The sequence below is a fragment of the Copadichromis virginalis genome, linkage group LG1 (assembly GCF_057382275.1).
Source record: "Copadichromis virginalis isolate Kocher_CV1m ecotype Utaka linkage group LG1, C_Virginalis_male_GT1.1, whole genome shotgun sequence".
In the NCBI taxonomy this organism is placed as follows: Eukaryota; Metazoa; Chordata; class Actinopteri; order Cichliformes; family Cichlidae; genus Copadichromis; species Copadichromis virginalis.
In genome coordinates, this window is record NC_140618.1 from 12213536 (window position 1) to 12234263 (window position 20728).

Below are 20728 nucleotides of genomic sequence, written 5' to 3' on the forward strand. Positions count from 1 at the left end.
TTATGTTTGTGACACTTTTGGGTGATGTTTACATGTTTTGAGGCTGTGCAAATCCAGTTTGGCAATTAGTTCCACAAGGAGAAAGTGTTTTATGTAAACCAGAAAGACTGGCTGATTAGATGCCTCTGCTTATTTAACATTCAAAGAAACACATATGATATTATTATGATATTACAGTAAATTTTTACAGCCTATTATGTGGTTAATGTAATTACACACTGGATTTTCTAGCCATTTTATGTTTTGGGCATTTTTATTGTCCCTTGTGCTTATTTCTTTGTTTCTTACTTTTCTCCTCTTAGAGTTGCCTTCCCCGACTTCTTTCTCTGCACTTTCCTTTGATCCACCCCCACTCCCCTACTTCTCAGTCAGGGCTACAAACTAAGAGGCTGGGACAGCCAGTCTGTTTTGTTCTCTCTTCCAACAGCCTGTTGGGGTCAGAGGTTAGAGGCCCTCAGACGGTACTCACTGCTGCCCCCTGGTGCTCAGCTTTACATTCAGAGGGAAGCATTCCCGTGTCTGTGATTGTATAAAGACTGAAAACTGGAGTCCTGCCAAGAGTCGACCTGGACAGACAAATAGAGCCAAGCCTGATTAAGTCCCTAAATTTCTCCTAATCAGGACATTCAAGGGCATTTAAACGGCCTCAACAAGTCTTTAATCAAATTACAAAAATTAAAACAGCACCACTGAAAGCCCTACAATGGGTGTAATACAAACACTGGAAGTCTTAAATACAGACTGCAGAAGTGACATTCACGTACAATTCACATTCACTGGGTTGTCTGAACAAAGCTGTAAATAGAATAAATGATGAGGTTAGTACTGTTTGTATTAAGTTACGACTTGAGCTATCAAGTGTGAGCTATCGAGTGTGTAGATCCCTTGCACTGGTTTTGCAGCCATGGATAAGTGCACTAGGTATGCTGAAGATATGCTGGAGAAATTGTGGACCATGGCCAGATGTAATACCAGGTGTGGGCAGATGCTTTGATCAATAACCCTCTGAACTATATCATTACTGTACCTGCAGGTCTGTCGAAGTTCCGTCTGGAGCCATCTCCACAAAAAGTGCCCACAGGAGGGGCTGCCCGCTTTGAATGCCAAATTGAAGGAATACCAACCCCTGTTATTACCTGGGAAAAAGATGAAGTAGCGATTCCTGAGGGAACAAGGTAACTATGGAGTTCTGCTTTGGCTTTTTATTGTATGTTAAATATTCCCAATGATCTGCATTTTGTATATGATTTCATATTGATTTACTCACTATAACTGTGTACAAGAGTGTTTGGATGTTGCCCTCCATTTGAATTCTTTGAGTTTGGATGTTGCTGCTAGTTACTAAAGACATGTCAGTCTTTTGTTCAAAACAAGAATGCGAATTTTGTTTGTCCCTGAATGTAGCTGCTTCAGTTTTTAATGGAAATGCAGAATGGTATGGTAATCATAAAGGAACAGCCACATCATGATAGCCACATCCTTGAACAGTCTCTCTCCCAGTTTTCTCACACATATATTCCCATTTAATGGATCACTTAACAATATCGACATTTCTCCTGACCCTGGAATTTGTTTCCAGCCTTATTACGTCAGGCAAAGTGTTAATGGCTGCTGTAGCCTTGCTTGACCCACAACCAGCTTGCTCCTCATAAGGTCTTATTGGTGGGACATGGCTCTTCCACCTCAGGCTCTAATAATGTCGTTAAACTAAAATCAACCAAAAAACGGTTCAAGCATCACTAGCTTTTCTCTTTCATAATATGTGTGTTTAATGTTATTTATCTATCCAAATTTTCTCATTATAAATGATGCTTTCTCTTATTACCGCTTTCTTTTTGGATCCTTTGTTTTCTGGTACCTCTTATTATTCTCCTTGTCTCCTCTTCTTATCTCCTTTACACTCGCCTGCTCTTTTATCCTTCATGAACAGACTACCGCTGGTCACATTATGGTCAGATTAATAGCCTATGATAACAGCTATAAGAGGTGGTGTGATGGCTTTATATTGCCTGGGTTCCACTGGTCTGGTTTGCCTGTCTGAAGTAATGACCTCTGTAGGGGAGGGAGAGGCAATGATATAAAATATGGGAAGTATTAACAGTGCAGAGAGATTCTGTATGCAAAACACATGTTACACATATTACAGTGTAGCCATTAAAACAGCCTTCATTTGGGGTATTTTGTGATACTATGAAAAGCTTACAACCCAAAGTTCTAGAATTGCAGTTATTTTGTGTTGTCTGACTCATCTCTAAAGTGGTTGTACACAAAGGTACTTTCTCCTGAACAAAGATGGTGTCTTATGGGGACTCAGGAGCAGCAACCTACAAAGCTGATCACCTGAATGCTTCATCCTATGGGGCACTAAGCCATTTATATAACCTTATCTTTCATTCTCTCTGCTATTCCTTCTAAATCCTTCTTTCTCTGTCATCTCTGTCTCTATTTTTATTGTGTGCAACAGATTCATTTCCCTTCCTAATGGGGTGCTCCAGATTCTGGAGGTGACCAAGGATGATGAGGGTGTCTACCGCTGTGTTGCATCCAATTCTGCCGGGAAGGACATCAGTCATGAAGCCAGACTCTCTGTCACCACAGGTAAGGCCTGTTGCAGTCCTTTATAGTGTTTGGATTGACAGGCAGGTACCACTGAGAACTCCTATCTTTCCATTCTTATGAGTTTTGGCTTAAAATTCATTGGATATATTTACAGCTAACAAAATGACACTTGAGGAGTTTTCATGTCATGTGAGTTTATAGCTGTAGTGAGTTTTAAAGCACATTTTGAATTATTATATTAATTATAATTATTTTTTTACATTTCTTTTTTCTGCCCAAAAGTCAATTTGATGTATTTAAAGTCTTCAGCTTACGCTTGTGTGAAATGGATATGCATATTGGGACATGATTGGCTTCTGACATGACAGGCTCAGAAATCATAATGGTACATCATGCTGATGTCTCAAGGTGATCACAGAGAAACTTGTCACCTTCAGCAGATGAATTAGCAAACAGCCTTCTAGTTTCAAACTGCACCAACATCAATCTGTAGAGTGAAGGTCACACATCCGAGTGATGCACTTTCTATGGCAGCAGCTTTACACTGTAATGGAATGCATTACAAGAAAGTACAGTGCATCTGTTGGTGTTGAAAATACATTTCTAAATGATATTTTTACTCTGATTATTTCAGGACTGTGGTCACTTTAAATCTAGGAACAGCTGATACTATACATATACAGTAAACCAACTAATGTCAGTGAATAGAGACTGCACATCATATAGCTCTGTGCATTAATTTTTTACACGATGTTTCCAACCTATTTTCGAACCATGATCTACTTTTAAAATTACCAATCTGCCAAGATATGTCAATCCAATCAGAGAGCCCTAACCAATACTGATTGCCTACCAACATGTTTAACATGCACACAGTAAATTTGAAAGCAGCACAGATACAGTTAAGTCTATAATATGTTTGACAAGAACAGCTTCACTTGAGTCATAATCATTATTTGATTGCAGACAGTCCTCCATTTTCAGAGGCTCAAAATTAATGCCGACAAGCAATTTCATGGCCAGGTGTAGCCTGTTACTTTGTTATTTCATGAGAAATGAAGCAGTAATTCTAATATGAGGTCCAGAGAGATGTGCAAGTGAGGAACGCTATTGTAAAAACAAACAAAATCAACCTATCAGAAAGATTCTAAAAACTTTAGAGAGGCCGAATCAATGATCTGGAGGAATGCAAAGCCCAGTTCTGGTCTTTCAGACAAGAACTCAGTTTCACAATGAGTTGATATGAAACTGGATTCACAACAAGGTGCAAACTACTGATTACACTCAAGCACATAATGGCCAGATTAGACTTTGCCATAAAAAAACATCTTAAAGAGTCAAAACTATGGTTGGACAGAAAAAAAATAACCTGTGCCAGAATGATGGGAAAGGAAAAGTATGCAGAAGGAAAGGAGCAGCCAATGATCCGAAGCATACCGCAGGATCTGCCAAATATGTGGTAGGTAATGCTATAGCATGGGGATGCATGGCTGCCAGTGGAATTGGGTCATTAGTGTTTATTAATGATGTGACTGCTGAAGGAAGAAGTAGGATGAATTCTGAGGTGCACAGGGCTATACTCTCTGCTCAGATTAAGCCAAACTGATAGAACAGTGCTTCACAATGGATAATGACCCAAAGCATAATGCCAAAGCAACTCAGGGGTTTCTCCGTCATTAAATATGAGACTTAATGCAGAAAGACCCACAAATAAGCAGTAACTGAAGGTGGCTCCAGTAAAGGCCAAGCAGACCATCTCAAGTGAAGAAACACAGTATTTGGTGATGTTCATGTGTCGTAATCTTCAGGTGGTCGTTGACTGGAAAAGCTTTTAAAAAAAATCTTTTCGGTTTACAACGAAGCTATTTTGAGCCTCTGAAAATGGATAATTGCATAAAATTGTATAAAATGGCTGTAGTTCTGAAATAATTGAGGTCATTTTTTGAGTGGAGTGGTCAGTGCGCCCCAGGGTGGCTGTGGCTACAATGTAGCTTGCCATCACCAGTGTGTGAATGGGTGGATGACTGGTTGTGCTTTGGGGTCCTTAGGGACAAGTAAAGCGCTATTCAAATACAGGCCATTTACCATTAATGTTTTCTTAAATGCTTGTTCTCTAAGTTCTCTAAATGGAATGTAAATATATTTCTCTGTCTTACTTGAATCCCCGGTACTGAGAGGAGGCAACTACTCACTTGTAGTCTGGATAGGTGCTCTTCCATCATTGTGAAACTGCATGAGTTGATGATCTTCTTGGAAGATACAGCATATTTACACAAATGTGTTGATCAAAACCGATTTCAAATTCAAGGCACATCTTCTAAGGTTGGAATACTTTTTCTCTTGAAGTAGATTCTAGAACTTTCCATTAATACCAGCTGACCCGAGTGTTATTTTGCAGTGTGAGAATCTCATTCTCAGCAGAATTACCTAGTTAGAAGGGTGATACTGCTTTGCAGGTAATGCAACATCAGAACCTGCACCACTCTAAAAAGGCAAATAACTGTTTTCAAACCAACTAGGCTGGGTGCATAGTCAGTAAATTACTTCTTAGATTCAGGTAAAATGTTCTGAACTTGACTCTTCATATTATGTATTTTGTCCTGATATTAAAGCTACACAGGCAACAGCACTGCAGCCCACTTGAAATCAATTGTAGCTTGCTTTCAGATTTGTTTACTGAGCTGATCATGCTGATTACATATTTATCCTCACCCTGCCACTCTAACTTGGACTCACTGAGTAGGGCAATAAGATCTTGCAGGAACGCTATATTCGAAAGCAACTAGTATCTGCCTAGAAGTGCATATTACGCATGTGTTGAAAGATTAAGAATTCTTGGATTTAAGGCAAGAGCTCAGTTCTTGGCTAAATCATTGCCAAAAACTGACCTCTGCTCATCCATCTGACATGTACAGTAGTAGCTCCGTATGCCTCTTTCAACTTAACTCCAAGTGACGTTCAAAACAACCCTGTCGCTCCAACACAGCGTCTGGTATAATTCTGTTGAATTATACAACTCTAATCAAGGAAGTCTGGGGAAAAAAAACACTGTGATGTTTGTTGAAAAGAACATTACTGCACTGGCACAGTCTAATCAAAAAGCATGTTTAAATGTGAAGATAAATGCTGTTTTATTATTCTTGGGACTGTTTTATAATTCTTGTTTTTTGTTTTTTTGTTTTTTTGACTTTATCTTCATTATTTTCAGTAACTAATCTTCAGTGGGTCAAAGCAAAATGGTTGTTCTGAACTGATGTCTAAGACTAAGCTTTTGTGTATAATGTCAGGCACTTTAAGCTTATGTTGTGTATGAAATTGCATGCATTTGCCTTGCCTGACCTTCACAATACATTTTTTCCAGTATATACAGTAAAAAGAAGCTTTCATGCTGTGATCGTTTGCAGACTATAATATACTTCTATATGGCTCCTGGCATTGGTCTTGGTCTCCCAAGTGTCTGGCACTATGTTTTGTTCATAATGTCAGTCGCTGATCAAGGCTCATTCTCCCTATCTGATAAAACATATTGGAAGTTATTGAATAATTACAACAAAGTTTAAACTTAAATCACTGCTAATCTGTTGGGAAGTTTGTATGCTCCACAGCAAAAACTGTCAGAAGGCTACCCCATAATGTTGATTCTGTTCATCTGGAGGTAACGTTTTTAGTCCTTGAAAGATTTTTTCATTCATCCAAGTGACTTCTTCTGTTTCATCTGACTGCAGGCTTCCCCAACCTTTAAATTATTACATTTGCATAATGACTGAAACTAGCACCACTGAAGGTCAGGCACGGCACCATTGACTAAAATGTAGTCAGTGGTGCTAGTTTTGGTCAAATGTACTGTTAATAAGGTAACAGAAACTTGCAGACAGCTTAAAAGTGAGTCAAGAAGTCACTGTGATGAGTGATGAAACATTTCACCAACTGAAGATGATATGTCCAGATGAACAGAATCAATTTTCTCTCCTTACTGAGTAGGTAGGGATCATTTTGAAAATTTGCTGTAGAAATGAATGAATGCTCACATTTAAAATGACATAGATGCATAGATACTTTCCTCCTGTGGCCTTCTGTCGCAGGAGGGGACTACTTAAGTCCTTATTGCAATTCATTACATGAAACAGATGTCAGGTATAATGCCATCACTTAATTTGTTTTCACATCTATGAATAGAACAGTTCAACACCCATAATGGAGTTTTTACAGCTTGATATTGAGGTCATCACTTCATATACTTAATTCACATAGAGGATAGAGGACATTTAGCTGCTTTAAACCAACAATTTCTAGTTTCCTCTATTTTCTTTACAGTCTTTATTTTATTTTTTTTTTTACCGCACCCACACAGGCCCTATATGAAGGTACACCATCCAGTGCAGTCCTTACAAAAGCAATATGACCCACTTAAGCTTTAAGCATAACCAAGGCATAACCTTGTAGTCCTGATTATTAATTTATAATGTGTTTGCAGAATGGCAGGCATCTGTTATGAACATTACCATTATGAGCAGCTGATGAGTGAGTGAGTGAGTGAGTGGAAAGGCCAACTCACATCAGATGTACTTTAGCAAAAACATTGAAGCAATTTGTGTCTCTTCAACCCATAGACAATACACTTTGAATAATAACGTAAAGGTCTGTTAAGGTGAAGATGGGTATATCTTAGGTCTGTGAGTTTAACCATCCTATTGCCTGACCCATTTACTGTGTGTTCTCCTTTTTCTTTGGATAGTAAGTCTCTTTATCGTTTACAAACCCAATTCCTAACAAGTTTGGGTGTTGTATAAAATGTAAATAAAAGAACAGAATGCAATGATTTACAAATTTTATAAAGCCATATTTTATTCACATAATAATGTAGAAAACACATTAAATGCTTAAACTGAGAGTATGTACCATTTAAGAAAAAAAAATATATATATATAATTTTTTTTTTCTTTTCTTTTTTCAATCTCATTTTGAATTTAAAGAGAGCAACACATGTCAAAAAAGTTGGGAGAGGGTCATCTTTATCATTGTGTAGCATCTCCTCTTCTTTTAACCACAGCCCATAAACATCTGGTAACTGAGGAGACCAGTTACTGGACTTCTGGGAGAGGAATGTGGTTTATTATTGTCTGATTATGTTGCTATAAAAACCACACCTTTCAGCACAGATGGTGCCTTTCTACATGTGCAAACTTCCAGTTCCTTTGGCAGTGATGCACCATCATGCCAGCAGACATGCAGGCTTCTGAACAGAGCATTGATAAGATGCTGGATTGTCACTCTCCTCTAGTTTAGAAAATGTGGGTGTGAGGCCATAACAGAACCATGTCTGTTTTTAATGGAATGCCCCCTCAGGGCCTGAAGATCATGGGCAACCAGTATTCCTTTTTTGCCTCGTCCTAGATATTTCATCAGATTCTTTTTATGATGATATTATATGCTGTAAATAATAAGGCATGAGTCTTAAGAATTTTACCCTGAGAACCATAATTCTGAAATTGTTCCATAATTCATAGAAAGATTTTCGCAGATTGCTGAATGTCTGCCATCTTTAGTTCTGGGAGAATTTTCCTCTCCCAAGATGTTCTTTTTATACCCAATTGCATTACCGATCTGTTGCAAAGCAAATGAGCTATTCAAATATATTTCATAAAGTAAGAAACTGCCTCTGTTTTATCATTCAATATGTTTTTATGTGCTTTTGGGAATTAAATGCAGGTTTATGAGATTTGCGCCCAACCTTTTCAGAAATTGGTTTGTAGAAGCATCACTTATGTTCTCCCCTCAGTCAAGCATTCTGTGTAGGCTTGATTTCTGGTGTATGTCCAAAATCTGTTAGTGAAGGTTCACATTGCTCCATGTAAATAATAACATTCCAGTGTCCATCCTACCAAATGCTTAATGTCAAACACTTTCTGGTCATATCTACATCCACCATTTTAATGAGTCTGGAGGACTCAAATGTTTCAATGCAAGCCTCTAAAGGTTGATTCTGTTCATCTGGACGTAGCATTTTCAGTGGGAGAAACATCCAGATGAACAGAATCAACCTTTGGAGATTTACTTACCTGGATGATTGAGAATGCATCAGGACGTTTCAATGCAAGCTGTATGAATTTCTCTGAATACAGCTTCAAACCTCTCTGCAGTTTAGCCTGAAGGCAGGGTAGGATTTAAATGAAATACAGAACACAATTTTTCTAAATACTTGATAATGATTTTATTTGTATATATGCAAATCTGACTGATGCAAAACTGCTGTGACAGCTACTTGGTTTAAAAAGTGTGTATTTGAATTGCTAACAGAGCTGTAAATCTTGGCAGCAACCCTGAAGAGCGAGATCAGGATCAATGGGTTCACCACTGTCTAATGTGATATTTACTGGTCCAGACTGCCAAAGCTTACATTTCTTTCGCTGACATAGGCTCGACCGAAGCCCTGAACAGAGTTGTGATTGTGGCACCACCTCAGAATGCTTCAGTTGTGCTTGGACATCCTGCCGTGATGGAGTGTATGGCTCAAGGCCAGCCGAAACCACTGGTGTCCTGGAGCAGACAAGGTAATACTGGCAAATTATCTTACACTTTTCTCTCTGTGCCTCTTAGCCTATTGTTTTTGTACTCTACTGCATCTGTCTGTCATTATCAGTGCCTCACTCGCCGTTTATCTGCCAAACACACGCAAAGAACAAACATCAGCAAGTGAGGATCAGATTTGCAGTAGCTGCAGGTGTAAAGTTGATATTAGCTGTCTCTTGTCAACTGCTTTATCCTGCATTGAGTCATGCTTTACATAAGGTGATTTGTCACATCAATTCATTCGCACCTCCACCATTTGTCCACACCCACCCATACACACACATGAAATGTTAATGGGGAAAAAATCCTTTCACATCCTGTGACTCAGCAACATTTGAATTTGCAAAGAATCATTGTTAGAATCAATTCTTAGAAGACTATATATGCATTGGTCATTCTGGTTATCATTTGCAACGTGGCCGTTGGAGCTTAAATACTGACCATTTCTTTTTCACCTCGTATTTTTTAGTTGGTGGCCATAAATCCTCCTCAAAATGGCGGACAAAGTAAATAAGGGTCTATATAGTGAATAGGGAATGATTTCACACAGAGCCTAGGAGTGTGCCAATGCAGAGAGCTCAGTGATCCCAGACTGAAAAGTCACAGAGCCACCTGTTGGTCAGTTTTTGTGATTACAGGTCAAATCCCTCCATGCTCAAAGCAACATCTCTGTCTTTTGTGCTGTTTCTCAGGCAACTGAAAGCCTGCGAAATGAGCTAAATTTTTCTCAAGGCCAGTGTCCTTTTTCTCCCATCAGCACGATCTCCTTTGTTCTCTCTTGCTTTCTTCTTTGATCAGACGGAAAGCCCATGTCTACTGATGTGGTCGTCCTTGCAACAAACCTGGTGATTAGAGACACAAGGCGTCACCATGCTGGTGTTTATGTCTGCCGAGCCAACAAGCCCAGGACCAGAGAGTTTGTCATTGCTGCTGCTGAGCTGCAAGTACCCGGTAGGAGTTGTGTTATGTTCTCTATATTAAGATTAAAGCTTTTTCATGGAGACACCAATGTCAAAAGGTTGGTTCTCAATTTAAGGCATTTCTGAAGGAGCACTGGCTTTCACATAGACCTCTGTTCATTAATCAGGAGGAGGAGAAAGAAAATAAGGAATCATACATAAACCACAGTCTCTTAAATCTTCAATAAATATAACACTCTCCGTTATGGAATTGTTCGTCTAACTGCTAATGTTAATGTCAAAGAGCTCTTTTAAAAAGATGGGCATGCCTAGCTGGTGTCTGTTAAATTAGATGAATTAATATATTATATTAAAGATGGACTATTAAAAACCAAAACTAGCAAAGCTCATTTTGATTTTAAATTGAAAATGTGTTTTACTTAGCAATTTTAACTTTGGCTTGAAACATTTAACATAAATGTGTCTGGCCTTCTCACTTGCTGGTGAATATCTATAAACTGACATTCGGTTTGATTTTTGGTACAGGAAGTTCTTCACTCTCTGGTTCATGCTTCTTCTCATTTTTTGACAATAATTAAGTAGTTATTATTAATATTATTATTACTAATAGTAGTTGTAGTAGTAGTAGGATTAGCAGTATATTGTTTTGTAAGACATGTCATTCACAATGCAAGTAAAGGAGGCAAAAAGACTTCTGCATTGCATATTGGGAGGTGTAGGCTAAAACTTAGAGTTGTGATAGCTTCATGTTACTTTAAAAAACATGTCTATAATAAAACTGAAAGATGCACTTCTTGCAAATTCCATGCACCTACTGTTATTAGTTTTCTCAAAAATGTTTTATTAGATGTTTTCTCTTCTTTTTCTTAGGGTCCACATTAAAATCTCATTATCATGAAAAAAGTACAAGCGCTAGGTCCCTCCAGTTTTTTCATGGTGAAGATCTGGTACTCTGGCTCTATGAATTTTCATTAAAGTATGCTTTTCCTCAAGTATGACAACATGTACCAAATCCAAATGAGCATTTTTAGAGAAAGCCTCTTAAGGAAACAAGGCTATAAAAATGCCTACAAGCCTACCTACATCTGTTGAAATACTTGACAGTAGGGACCTGAAATGTTCCATAGTTCCTATTAACCCACTTAATCCCAAATTTTTCCTTGCAAAATAAGTGCATGCATTTTACATGCACTTTACATGCACTACACACAATATGTGCAATTGTAATAGGGGGGTTAAAACGGCAACAATTGTCGCCGGTGGGATTAAAAGGGTTACGAAGTGTATCTTTCAATTTTTTCAGGCAAAGCTGAGGTGTTCAGATGGTAGCCACTTCATGAACTGACATGGAATGACCTCAGACTTTTTCTTCTAATTCTCCAGCCCCCCCAGTGATTCTTCAGGGCCCAGAGACAGTGTCCCTCTCCCGGGGAAACACAGCCAGGTTTTTGTGTAACAGCTCTGGAGAACCTCCTCCAGTGTTGCACTGGTTGAAGAATGGCCAGCCTATAAAGTCATTCAGACGAGTAAAGACCCAAAGCCCCGGAGTCCTGCTAATTAACCAGCTGGCTCTGGAAGATGCAGGCTACTACCAGTGCATAGCAGAGAACTGGCTTGGCACAGCCTGTGCGACTGCCAGGCTGACGGTCATTGTGAGGGAAGGTCTGCCCAGCCCTCCTCGCCACCTTTCTGCTACACCATACTCCAGCACAACTGCCCTGCTCAGCTGGGAGAAACCTGAGTACAACTCAGATCAAATCATTGGCTACTCGGTGCACTGCCACAGCACTGCAGGTCTGTCTTTGTGTCACAAATCTGTGTATGTGAGGCCACATGGCAAGCATGCTTACATTTGATTTGAACGTTTTCAACTTTCAGGCTCTGATAACGGGGAATATGAATTTGCAATGAACAATGACACCACTGAATATCTCTTCAGAGAGCTTCTGCCCCATACTACCTACACATTATTTGTGGTGGCTTACTCTCCCATGGGTGCTAGCAGCCCGTCTCTGCCTATCACTGTAGAGATGCTGGAGGATGGTGAGTAATCACACTGATATACAGATAAAATAGAGCTGCAAAGGTATAGTAAGAACAGCCTGAGTTGCTTCAGTCACTCAAAGAAGATATATTATAAGCTTGTCAACCATGCAACTACTCAGGACATTTAAGCGCTCATGAGTCATTACTATTGTTGCACGCGTCAGATTCCATTCAGTCTTTTAAATCACGTTTAAAAACGTATTTGTTTGATCTGGCATTTAAGGCGAATTAGGGTAATTTACATCTGGCTCTGTATTTAGATTATGTAATTATCTTATATTTTATATATTTGTAATTTATATTTTATTGTGATTTTATTTGTACTGCGATTTTACTGGAAAGCACTTTGGTGTACTTTGGTCTTAAAAATGTGCTATATAAATAAATTTTGATTGATTGATTGATTGATTGACTATTAGTGGTATCACTGAAAAAGACGTAGTATGTAAACTCAATTGAGCATTTTCCTTTCAACTGTTATTCAAAGTGCAATTCAAATTTCCATACCATTGCCACATAAATGCAGTACACATTTAATTAAACATTAAAAAAAATCTTGTGATGCTTAAAGTTTGACAAAATATGAATTGGACAACTTGTGTTTTTCTTCTGTCCAGTAACCATGCACATCTATAGCATAGGTTTCTTATATGTGTCAGAAATCTCACTTGATTCTTTTTTTCCTTCTTGAAGTGCCAAGTGCCCCTCCTCAGCTGTATATAGCTAGCACTTCCCGCACAGACGTCAAGGTGAAGTGGCATCCGTTGTCCTCAGAGCAGAGTCGTGGAGTTGTTACCCACTACCGCATTGAGTACAGCATTTTAGATCAGCGTAAGTGTCCTAACATAAGCTGCACAGAGAAAACAAGAAATACTAGCAGCTGACTCGTCGCACCTGTTGCCCAATAGCACTTTGGTTAATGTTCTTACATTTCTGTTGCTTTCTTGTTTGCCACTTTAATGACTTTTAATATAATACCTTTTTGTTTCTCAATACTTTTCATTTTCCATTGATTTATACATTAAAGTTTCTTTAGGTTGCATTTACTCAGTTCTTGAATGACAGTGCAAGTTGCCAAAACAAAATGCGAAAACCTTTGACGCATCTCTTATTCTTTGTATGTTATTAATGTAAATTATTTTTAGTGTGTAAGTTATTAAATGCAGAATAGTTCAAATAATTATTAAAACAACTTAATAGGAGTAATGTTAATCATATTTATGAAAAATAGAGCCCACATTCCATAGAACATAAAGAGAACATTTACATTTTATATGTCTAACAGTCTGCTCATAGAAGAATATTTTTTAATCATCAAATATCTTTATCAGTCTTAAAAATCCTATAATAGTCGTGCTCTATTCATGGCTCACATCATTGGTATGTGTTCCCACAGCGGACTCTGTGTTTTCCATGGAGGTGGGGGGGAATGAGACACATTTTACACTGAGAGGGCTGCAACCCAGCCAGACTTACCTACTGAGAATAGCTGCTGGAACTGCCATTGGCTTTGGGGTTCCTTCCGAGTGGGTTCAGCACAAGACACCTCCCATTGATAGCGATGACAGCATGGGTAAGAAAGACATTAGATAATAGTTTGCTTAACAAACATAGTTTAAAGTGAAATGTTAAATATTTTCTACATGATTAAAATAAACTGAAATAAACTTCCCTAAAGTAAGGCAATAAACTGCATCTTTCTTCTTGAAGGCACAGTTCATCTTGAATTTCTTCTCTTACCAGTAGAACTCTTTATCCAGATTGTTCTGGTGCAATTTGAACTGGCTCACTATCAGTACAAAATGATGGGTTGATTTTCAGGGCAAACTGCCAGGATATCTTCATATTAACTACTTTTAACACCATCTTCAAATACAATATAAGTTATATCTAGTGTGCTAGCTCACCTACCAATGTGTTAGCTAACACTGAAGCTTTGCAAAGGACGATGCCATTAAATATTTATATCCTGTCATACTGTCACAAGCCTCTCATCACAGATAGATGCGAGCTTAATTCTGCACATTCTGACATCATTGGCAGGTTTAGTTCACCACAAAACCATTCTTGCACAAAATTGCTCACAACAAGGATGTTTTTTGGGTTTTTTTAGTCTTTTTTTTAGTTTGGTCATCATTTCATGAAAGAACCGAGGCTGCTGAATTTTTCAAGCTGAGCCATTTAATTCCATCATAATAGAGAGAGGACAGACATCTCAATACAGACAATAGCTCCAAAATCAAGTAAATCACACCTAAATAATCTAGATCAATGATGGGAAATTAATTTTCCAATGGAGCTAAATAAGAAACTGGGCCTGTGTTGGAGAGCCGCACCAATAAGCCATCAACAACAGTCCCAGATAGATAATATTAGATGCCTGAAAAATAATATTGGACTGAAAAATCCCTCTGTAACATGTCTCACAACATTAACAACTCTAAGTAATTAGATCCATGCATGGGCACACCCTTCACTCTCCTTTCTCCTGGTTTTGGAACTCACATAACTTCACACTATACTATAAAACACAGAATAGATGAACTGCCTACTGTACTCATGGGATATCAGGTAGCAGCACTATAAGCATCTTATGAAATTATAGCTGTCATGAAAGTCTGATGGTTCATTTAAATAATACATGTATCTGGAATTAATTCCTTTTTTTTTTCATTTTTTGTTTTTTCAAGTGATCTTTGCTCCTAATGAGCTGAAAGTTAGAGCCAGTGTGAACACACTTAATGTCACATGGCAGCCCTCACCCAATCACACGTTGGTCTCTGGTTACAAGCTGTCCTGTCGAGAAGTCGAGGCTGAAGAGACGGCCAATGGGGAAAGGACAACACAGACACACACCATCAGGCTCCGTAAGAAGGCTAGATATCATCTCCTCACTGGGCTGGGTACGTTTTTGGAATGTTTGATTCAAGGCAGATGACTGCTGGGTTTTTTATTTACCCCTGTCCTTGGCAGAAAAGTAAAATGAAAAGTAAAAAACAAAAAACAAATTCAACATTTCTTTGAAAAATATCATTCACGTTAGAGCATTTGGCTACAGGTACCACCACAAATGCCCATTGTTGTTAGCATGCACCATCCTTAGAGATCTCTAGTTGTGCATAATAGGAATATCATTGTGTCTCCTTCTGTTCCTGTATATTGGTATCAGGCCCTGACCGACAGTTTGAGGTGAGGCTATGGGCATTCAATAAACAGACAGATGGAGCAGCTGCAGTGTGGAAGGGAAAGACAGAAAAGCCTCATGCACGTAAGCCTTCTTTTTGAATCTGTACATGCACAAATAAATGAATGAATGCAACACATTTATGTCTTGACCTTCATCACCTCTATGGTGTGATGAAAAAGAAAACAAAAATTACACTTTCCAAGAATCAAAGAAAGTAAAGCTCACTTCCATGTTAAAGCACCAACAACGCCTGGGCCACCACCTCCATTGCCCCCGAGCAATATCCAAGCCACAGCCAACAGCTCTACTTCCATCTGGCTGCGATGGGAGAAACCGCGGTTCAACAATGTACACATCATCGACTACACAGTGCGCTGCAGCCCAGCAGGAACCACCAACGCATCCATGGTTTCCTATTACACCAGGTCAGAATACCAGGCTACACATGTGAAATTCAATGATGTTTGCAATATGTAAGCCATATTGCACCTGAATGGCGCAAATCCTGATAAAGTCACTTTGACTAAGCCTATTTAAAAGTGGTCTTAGTAACTATAAAAAGGACTTTAATAAGAACTCTAATACTCAGATAAACATCTTTAGAAATAACGTATAACCTCAAGAGATGTAATATTGTTAGAATGAAATTGGCCCTAAGAATTACAGATTCCTGTGTTTTTTTTGTACACTCTTGGTATTTGAACTGATTAACCCTCTCCCCTTGAAAACCGCTTTAAAAACACCTGTTTGCTTGCTTTCTTTTCTAAGAGCAGCTTGGATTCATTTCTTAAAAGAAACTGTTTTCTATTCACTAGCAGACAGTGTATTTTCATTATCAGTCTTCAGAGTATATAATTAAATGTCATATTAAAAATAATATGACATTTAATTCTAAAAGTTCTTAGATGTATTTCTACAAGTTTTCGTCTATATTGACATGATAGCAGCACATCGTTGCTGCAGATTTGTCAGGTGCACATGTGAGATGAGACTCTCTCATTCTATCACATATCAAAGGTTGTCTGTTGGTAACTATGAAGGCCATTTGAGTACAGCGAGCTTATGTTCAGGACCAGAATGATTTGAGCTTTGTGGCATGGCACGTTATCCTGCTGGAAGTAGCCATCGAAAGATGAGCACACTGAGGTCAATAATTGACAAACAGTATCTGCAACAATACTCGGGTAGACTATGAGATTGAAGCCATTATGCCTCCGCCAGGCTGAACTATCGACATTGTCAAACTATCTTTTTGTTTACTTCAGATTTTGACCCTACCATCTTCTGTTGCAGCAGAAATAAAAACTCATCACACCAGACAATAGATGTCCAATCTTCTATTGTCCAATTTTGGTGAGACTGTGCAAATTATATCCTCAGTTTCCTCTTCTTAGGCAGGAGTGACACCTGGTGTGGTCTTCTGCTGTTGTAGCAGAAGACCACTGTCATTTAAGACAGCACATGTGTGTTTTTCCATGTGATTTCGACATAACCTATACTACTACCTATTCAGGACTCTCATCTTTGTATATTCCAGCTCTGCACAAGAGATTTTGCTTGGGGCACTGAAACCCTTCACTCGCTATGAGCTGGCAGTGCAGTCTAATGGAGCAAATGTGGTAGGACCCTTTAGCGGCACTGTGGAAGAGTCCACTCTCACTGACCGTAAGTTTTCAGCTTCAACCTGGATATTTCAGAGTTGGTTTTCTGTATGCTGTTGATGAAAAAAAAACAAGCACTAAATCTACTGTAGATGGTTCTTGACACATATTTGGTTCAAGAACTCATATTAAATATGCACTTCAAGTGAATCCTCCAGCCATCAGGTCTTCTTTCATGTATGTGAAGCAGAGAAATGAAAAATCCTTTCTTTCATATTGTTTGCGGTCCACTTGAGTAAGTCACTTAACCTTAACATCTCATGAAGAACTACTCTGAGCCAAAAGAGAAAATGTGCTTTTAAATGCATATCAATGTGTGGGACCCTGTTTCCTGCAGAAATAGAGAGTACATGACAAGGAAACTACAATATTTCTTTCTTTCTTTTAAGTGGGCAAATAAAAAAAAGGAATTGTGTATATTTTAAGCCCTCCGTAATAAATTCATCTCAAAATAGAGTTATAAAATCTCCTTCCTACCCTTTTACAGGTGGCAGACGAAGTTCACTCTCATTCATTTCTAAGGTTTTACACATGAGAGCAGAATTTAAAACAAAAATCTAGCCCTTTAAAATGATTTAAACACAACCTCAGATGAACAACACATGACATACTACATGATGTCAGCCAAAATGCAGAAGCAGTGTATGATAAACTAAGTACACTCCATGGTTCAGTAACGTTTAAAACCACCTTTAGCAACAATAAATTCAAGTAACTTGAAGTAATTATTTACTGTTTAAACTAATCAGTCTCTCACATTGTTGCGGAGGAATTTTGGCCCACTCTTCTTTACACTGTTGCTTCAGTTCTTTAAGGTTTGTGAGAATATATTTATGCACGGCTTAAGGTCTTGCCACAGCATTTCAATCTGATTGAGGTCATGACTTTAACAGAAACTTGCTGCACCTTATGTTTTTGCAATCCTGTTGTAGATTTGCAGATTGACCTGTGATGTCCCTTTTCAGCCAGGTTTTAGCTGGCAGACGGCCTAACATTTGACAAAGGTTTTGTAAAGATATGCTCGGTTTGGTGTGCTATAGATATAATGGTGTGCATTATTTGCTGTGCATAAACAGAAATCTGTTCATATTTTTCTTTTACCTTTTTGGACATTATTTACTGTTTGCTACAGCAGCAAAAGTCAAGAAATATTCAGAATTACCTCTAAATAATAATAATTTAAAAATTGCATCTAAAGAAAATAACATAATGAAAATGTGCAAGATTTAACCTTTTGATTTAAACATATTCCAAAAGGCACTATCTTAGTAGGAAACTACTAAAACCCCTGCTTTTATACTTACACTTGCTGACTGATCATCAGTAGCAACCAGGTGCTGCTAATCAAGTGTGTTTGATTAGCAGCAAGGGTGCACCTCACACACTGCTTCTGCTAGCAAACCTATACAAACAAACATACATACCCTACGATCATTATTGTTTGATGCCAATATGTTATATTGTGCCATACTATTATATATTATGACATTTCATTTAGTGTTTAATTGAGCCTTCAAATGTACAAATACGTACGATTGCAGGATTTGTTTAAAATATTTGTATATAACATGTCCTAGGGAAGGCTTATGCAAAGTTTCATCAAGACTGATCCACCTATCTTGGAGGAGATGGGGAACATACAAACATGCATGCATATATGCTCCGATCATTATAGCATAATGATGATATTGCCTTGGTGTATTATGTTACGTGTTGTCATTCATCTTTCAGGTCATGTTTAAATAATTTTAGAACCTGCTAAGGACCAGATGGTTTTTTTTCTGTGTCCTGATAAACAAAAACACAGAACTGAAAAATAGTGCACTTTTTTCATATGACTGTACCAACACACCCCTTTATAAAAGTTGAGCTTTTTGTTGGATTAACTTATGATTATTATGCCAGTTTTATTAAATTGTGTCAATGTTCTTCTCCAGCTAGCAAGGTAATTGTATGCAGTTCATCCTCAGATGGTGCAGCTTATGGGTATGAAGGTGTGCGCTTGTGGATGCAAGTGAGTGTGTGCTCATTCATGTAAAAATCAGCATGTTGGCTGGCTAGTGGTTTGCAAACATAGAAATAAGCAGGCGGTGATAATGACTGACAGCTCTAATAAAACACCCAAGTGTAGTAGTAGCTCTCACTCTGGCCAACAACTTCTCTCCCAGATGTGAGTGATAAGTGCTGAGTGGGCCACTTTTAATAATAACATTGACACCAGTAACCCCATCATGCTCTCCACTACTGTGTGTGATCACCTGGGCCCCTTGTCCTTTCTCCTATTGCCCTGCACGTCCCTCTCTCCTGTACCCAGGTGGTAGGGACATGAGGACACAGATGGTTGTCACACAAATATCAAATCCCCCACAATGACAATATACATTCTCCAGCTGTGAGGCCTCATTTCTGGGCTCTAATTACTGACCTGACCCTCCCTTCCCCTCCAGGGCCTTCCACACCTCCCGAGGAGCTGCAGCTGACTACGCTGGACTCCTCGTCGGTGCTGGTGAGCTGGCACCCTCCACTGGAGCCTAATGGTATCATCATCAGCTACTGGATTTTGTACAGTGGCAACCTCAGTGAGCCAGAGCATTTATGGAAGAACGTCTCCCAGGATGGTGGGTGTTTCTTTTCACGACACATAAACAGCATTAAATGTATATTTTATTTTTATATTTACAGTAATATTTGCTCTCTCTATGAGAGAACACATTATTTTGCCTTTTTTAAGATTTGTTTTCTCTCTCACAGGGAGTATTACCAGTGTAGAGGTCCAGGGATTGGCCAGTGGCACTAGATATTTTTTTAAGGTGGGGGCATCTACTGAGGTGGGGCCAGGGCCTTACTCACCTATAAAGGAAGTTCACACAAGCCATCAAGGTATGTGTCAAGCAGAGGTTATATGGGTTATATAAAACTGCAGTTTTGCAAACCATGAAAATGCATTATTTTCATGGTACTGTAAAAGATTTAATGTCGTTTTATATAGTCCTGTGGGAAAGCAGAAGTTACCGGTTTCCTCTGTTTTGTTTTCTAATCTTTCTCGCTGTGTTACAAGCACACATACACTCTTAATGATAGTCTCACACTTCCTGTATATGCACATAGTCCTTCTAATTAAAATAAGTAATTTGTCTCAGCTGGCAGAGAAAGACTAGCTTTCCATAAGCTTGTTATTTCTCTTCTCCTAGTCTGCATCTTAAATATATTAAAATGTCAGATATCAAAGGGTGGCTTCATCAGTGACCCCAGGGTTAATTTTCAATTACTGCTTTGTGTACATAACAGAATTTGCTATGAATGTACTTTCTTTACTCTCATGTCAATTTGTGATTAGGCTTGCAGTCTCACTACATACTTTTTAATTCCATCAGTCAGCGTTTTAGCTTTCGTAATTATTAAATGCCCTGCTTTTCTTTAAACACAGAGCCATTAACTTCCCCAAGAACTATTAAGGATTAAAGCACGAGTTAGGAGTTATGCTGAGGACATGGTATCTGGAATATTTTTATCAGTGCTAGAAGCAGCAAAATGCTTTTTTGTTTTGTTTTTTCTTTTCAGGCAATTGTCCTAATAAAGAAAGGTAGAGTAACAGTTTTTTTTTGTTCATATGGGCTTTAATAGTGTTTGCAAATAGCAGTGGAAGTGGGACTCAGGTAGCTAGTCGGCTGGGAAAGAGAACTCCTGCCATCTGTTTCCTCTCCTCTTCTAATCTAAACTGCCAAAAACACGCAGCATAAATTCATTTTAATGAAGGTCTGCTCTTAAATGTTGCCCATCGCTTT

General features: G+C 38.5%; 1 protein-coding gene across 1 annotated transcript in view; it reads left to right on the forward strand.

Annotated features, from left to right (window-relative positions):
- Positions 1–20728, forward strand: part of igdcc4 (immunoglobulin superfamily, DCC subclass, member 4) — a 53671-nt gene that overhangs the window by 30107 nt on the left and 2836 nt on the right. Inside the window, exons 3-16 of the mRNA XM_085451072.1 lie at positions 1034–1175; positions 2465–2598; positions 8976–9110; positions 9928–10080; positions 11433–11843; positions 11928–12092; positions 12789–12926; positions 13492–13668; positions 14786–14998; positions 15265–15363; positions 15521–15707; positions 16820–16947; positions 19391–19561; positions 19695–19823. Coding sequence (XP_085307198.1) covers positions 1034–1175; positions 2465–2598; positions 8976–9110; positions 9928–10080; positions 11433–11843; positions 11928–12092; positions 12789–12926; positions 13492–13668; positions 14786–14998; positions 15265–15363; positions 15521–15707; positions 16820–16947; positions 19391–19561; positions 19695–19823 — 2382 coding nt within the window. The remainder of the gene's footprint in view (positions 1–1033; positions 1176–2464; positions 2599–8975; positions 9111–9927; positions 10081–11432; positions 11844–11927; positions 12093–12788; positions 12927–13491; positions 13669–14785; positions 14999–15264; positions 15364–15520; positions 15708–16819; positions 16948–19390; positions 19562–19694; positions 19824–20728) is intronic.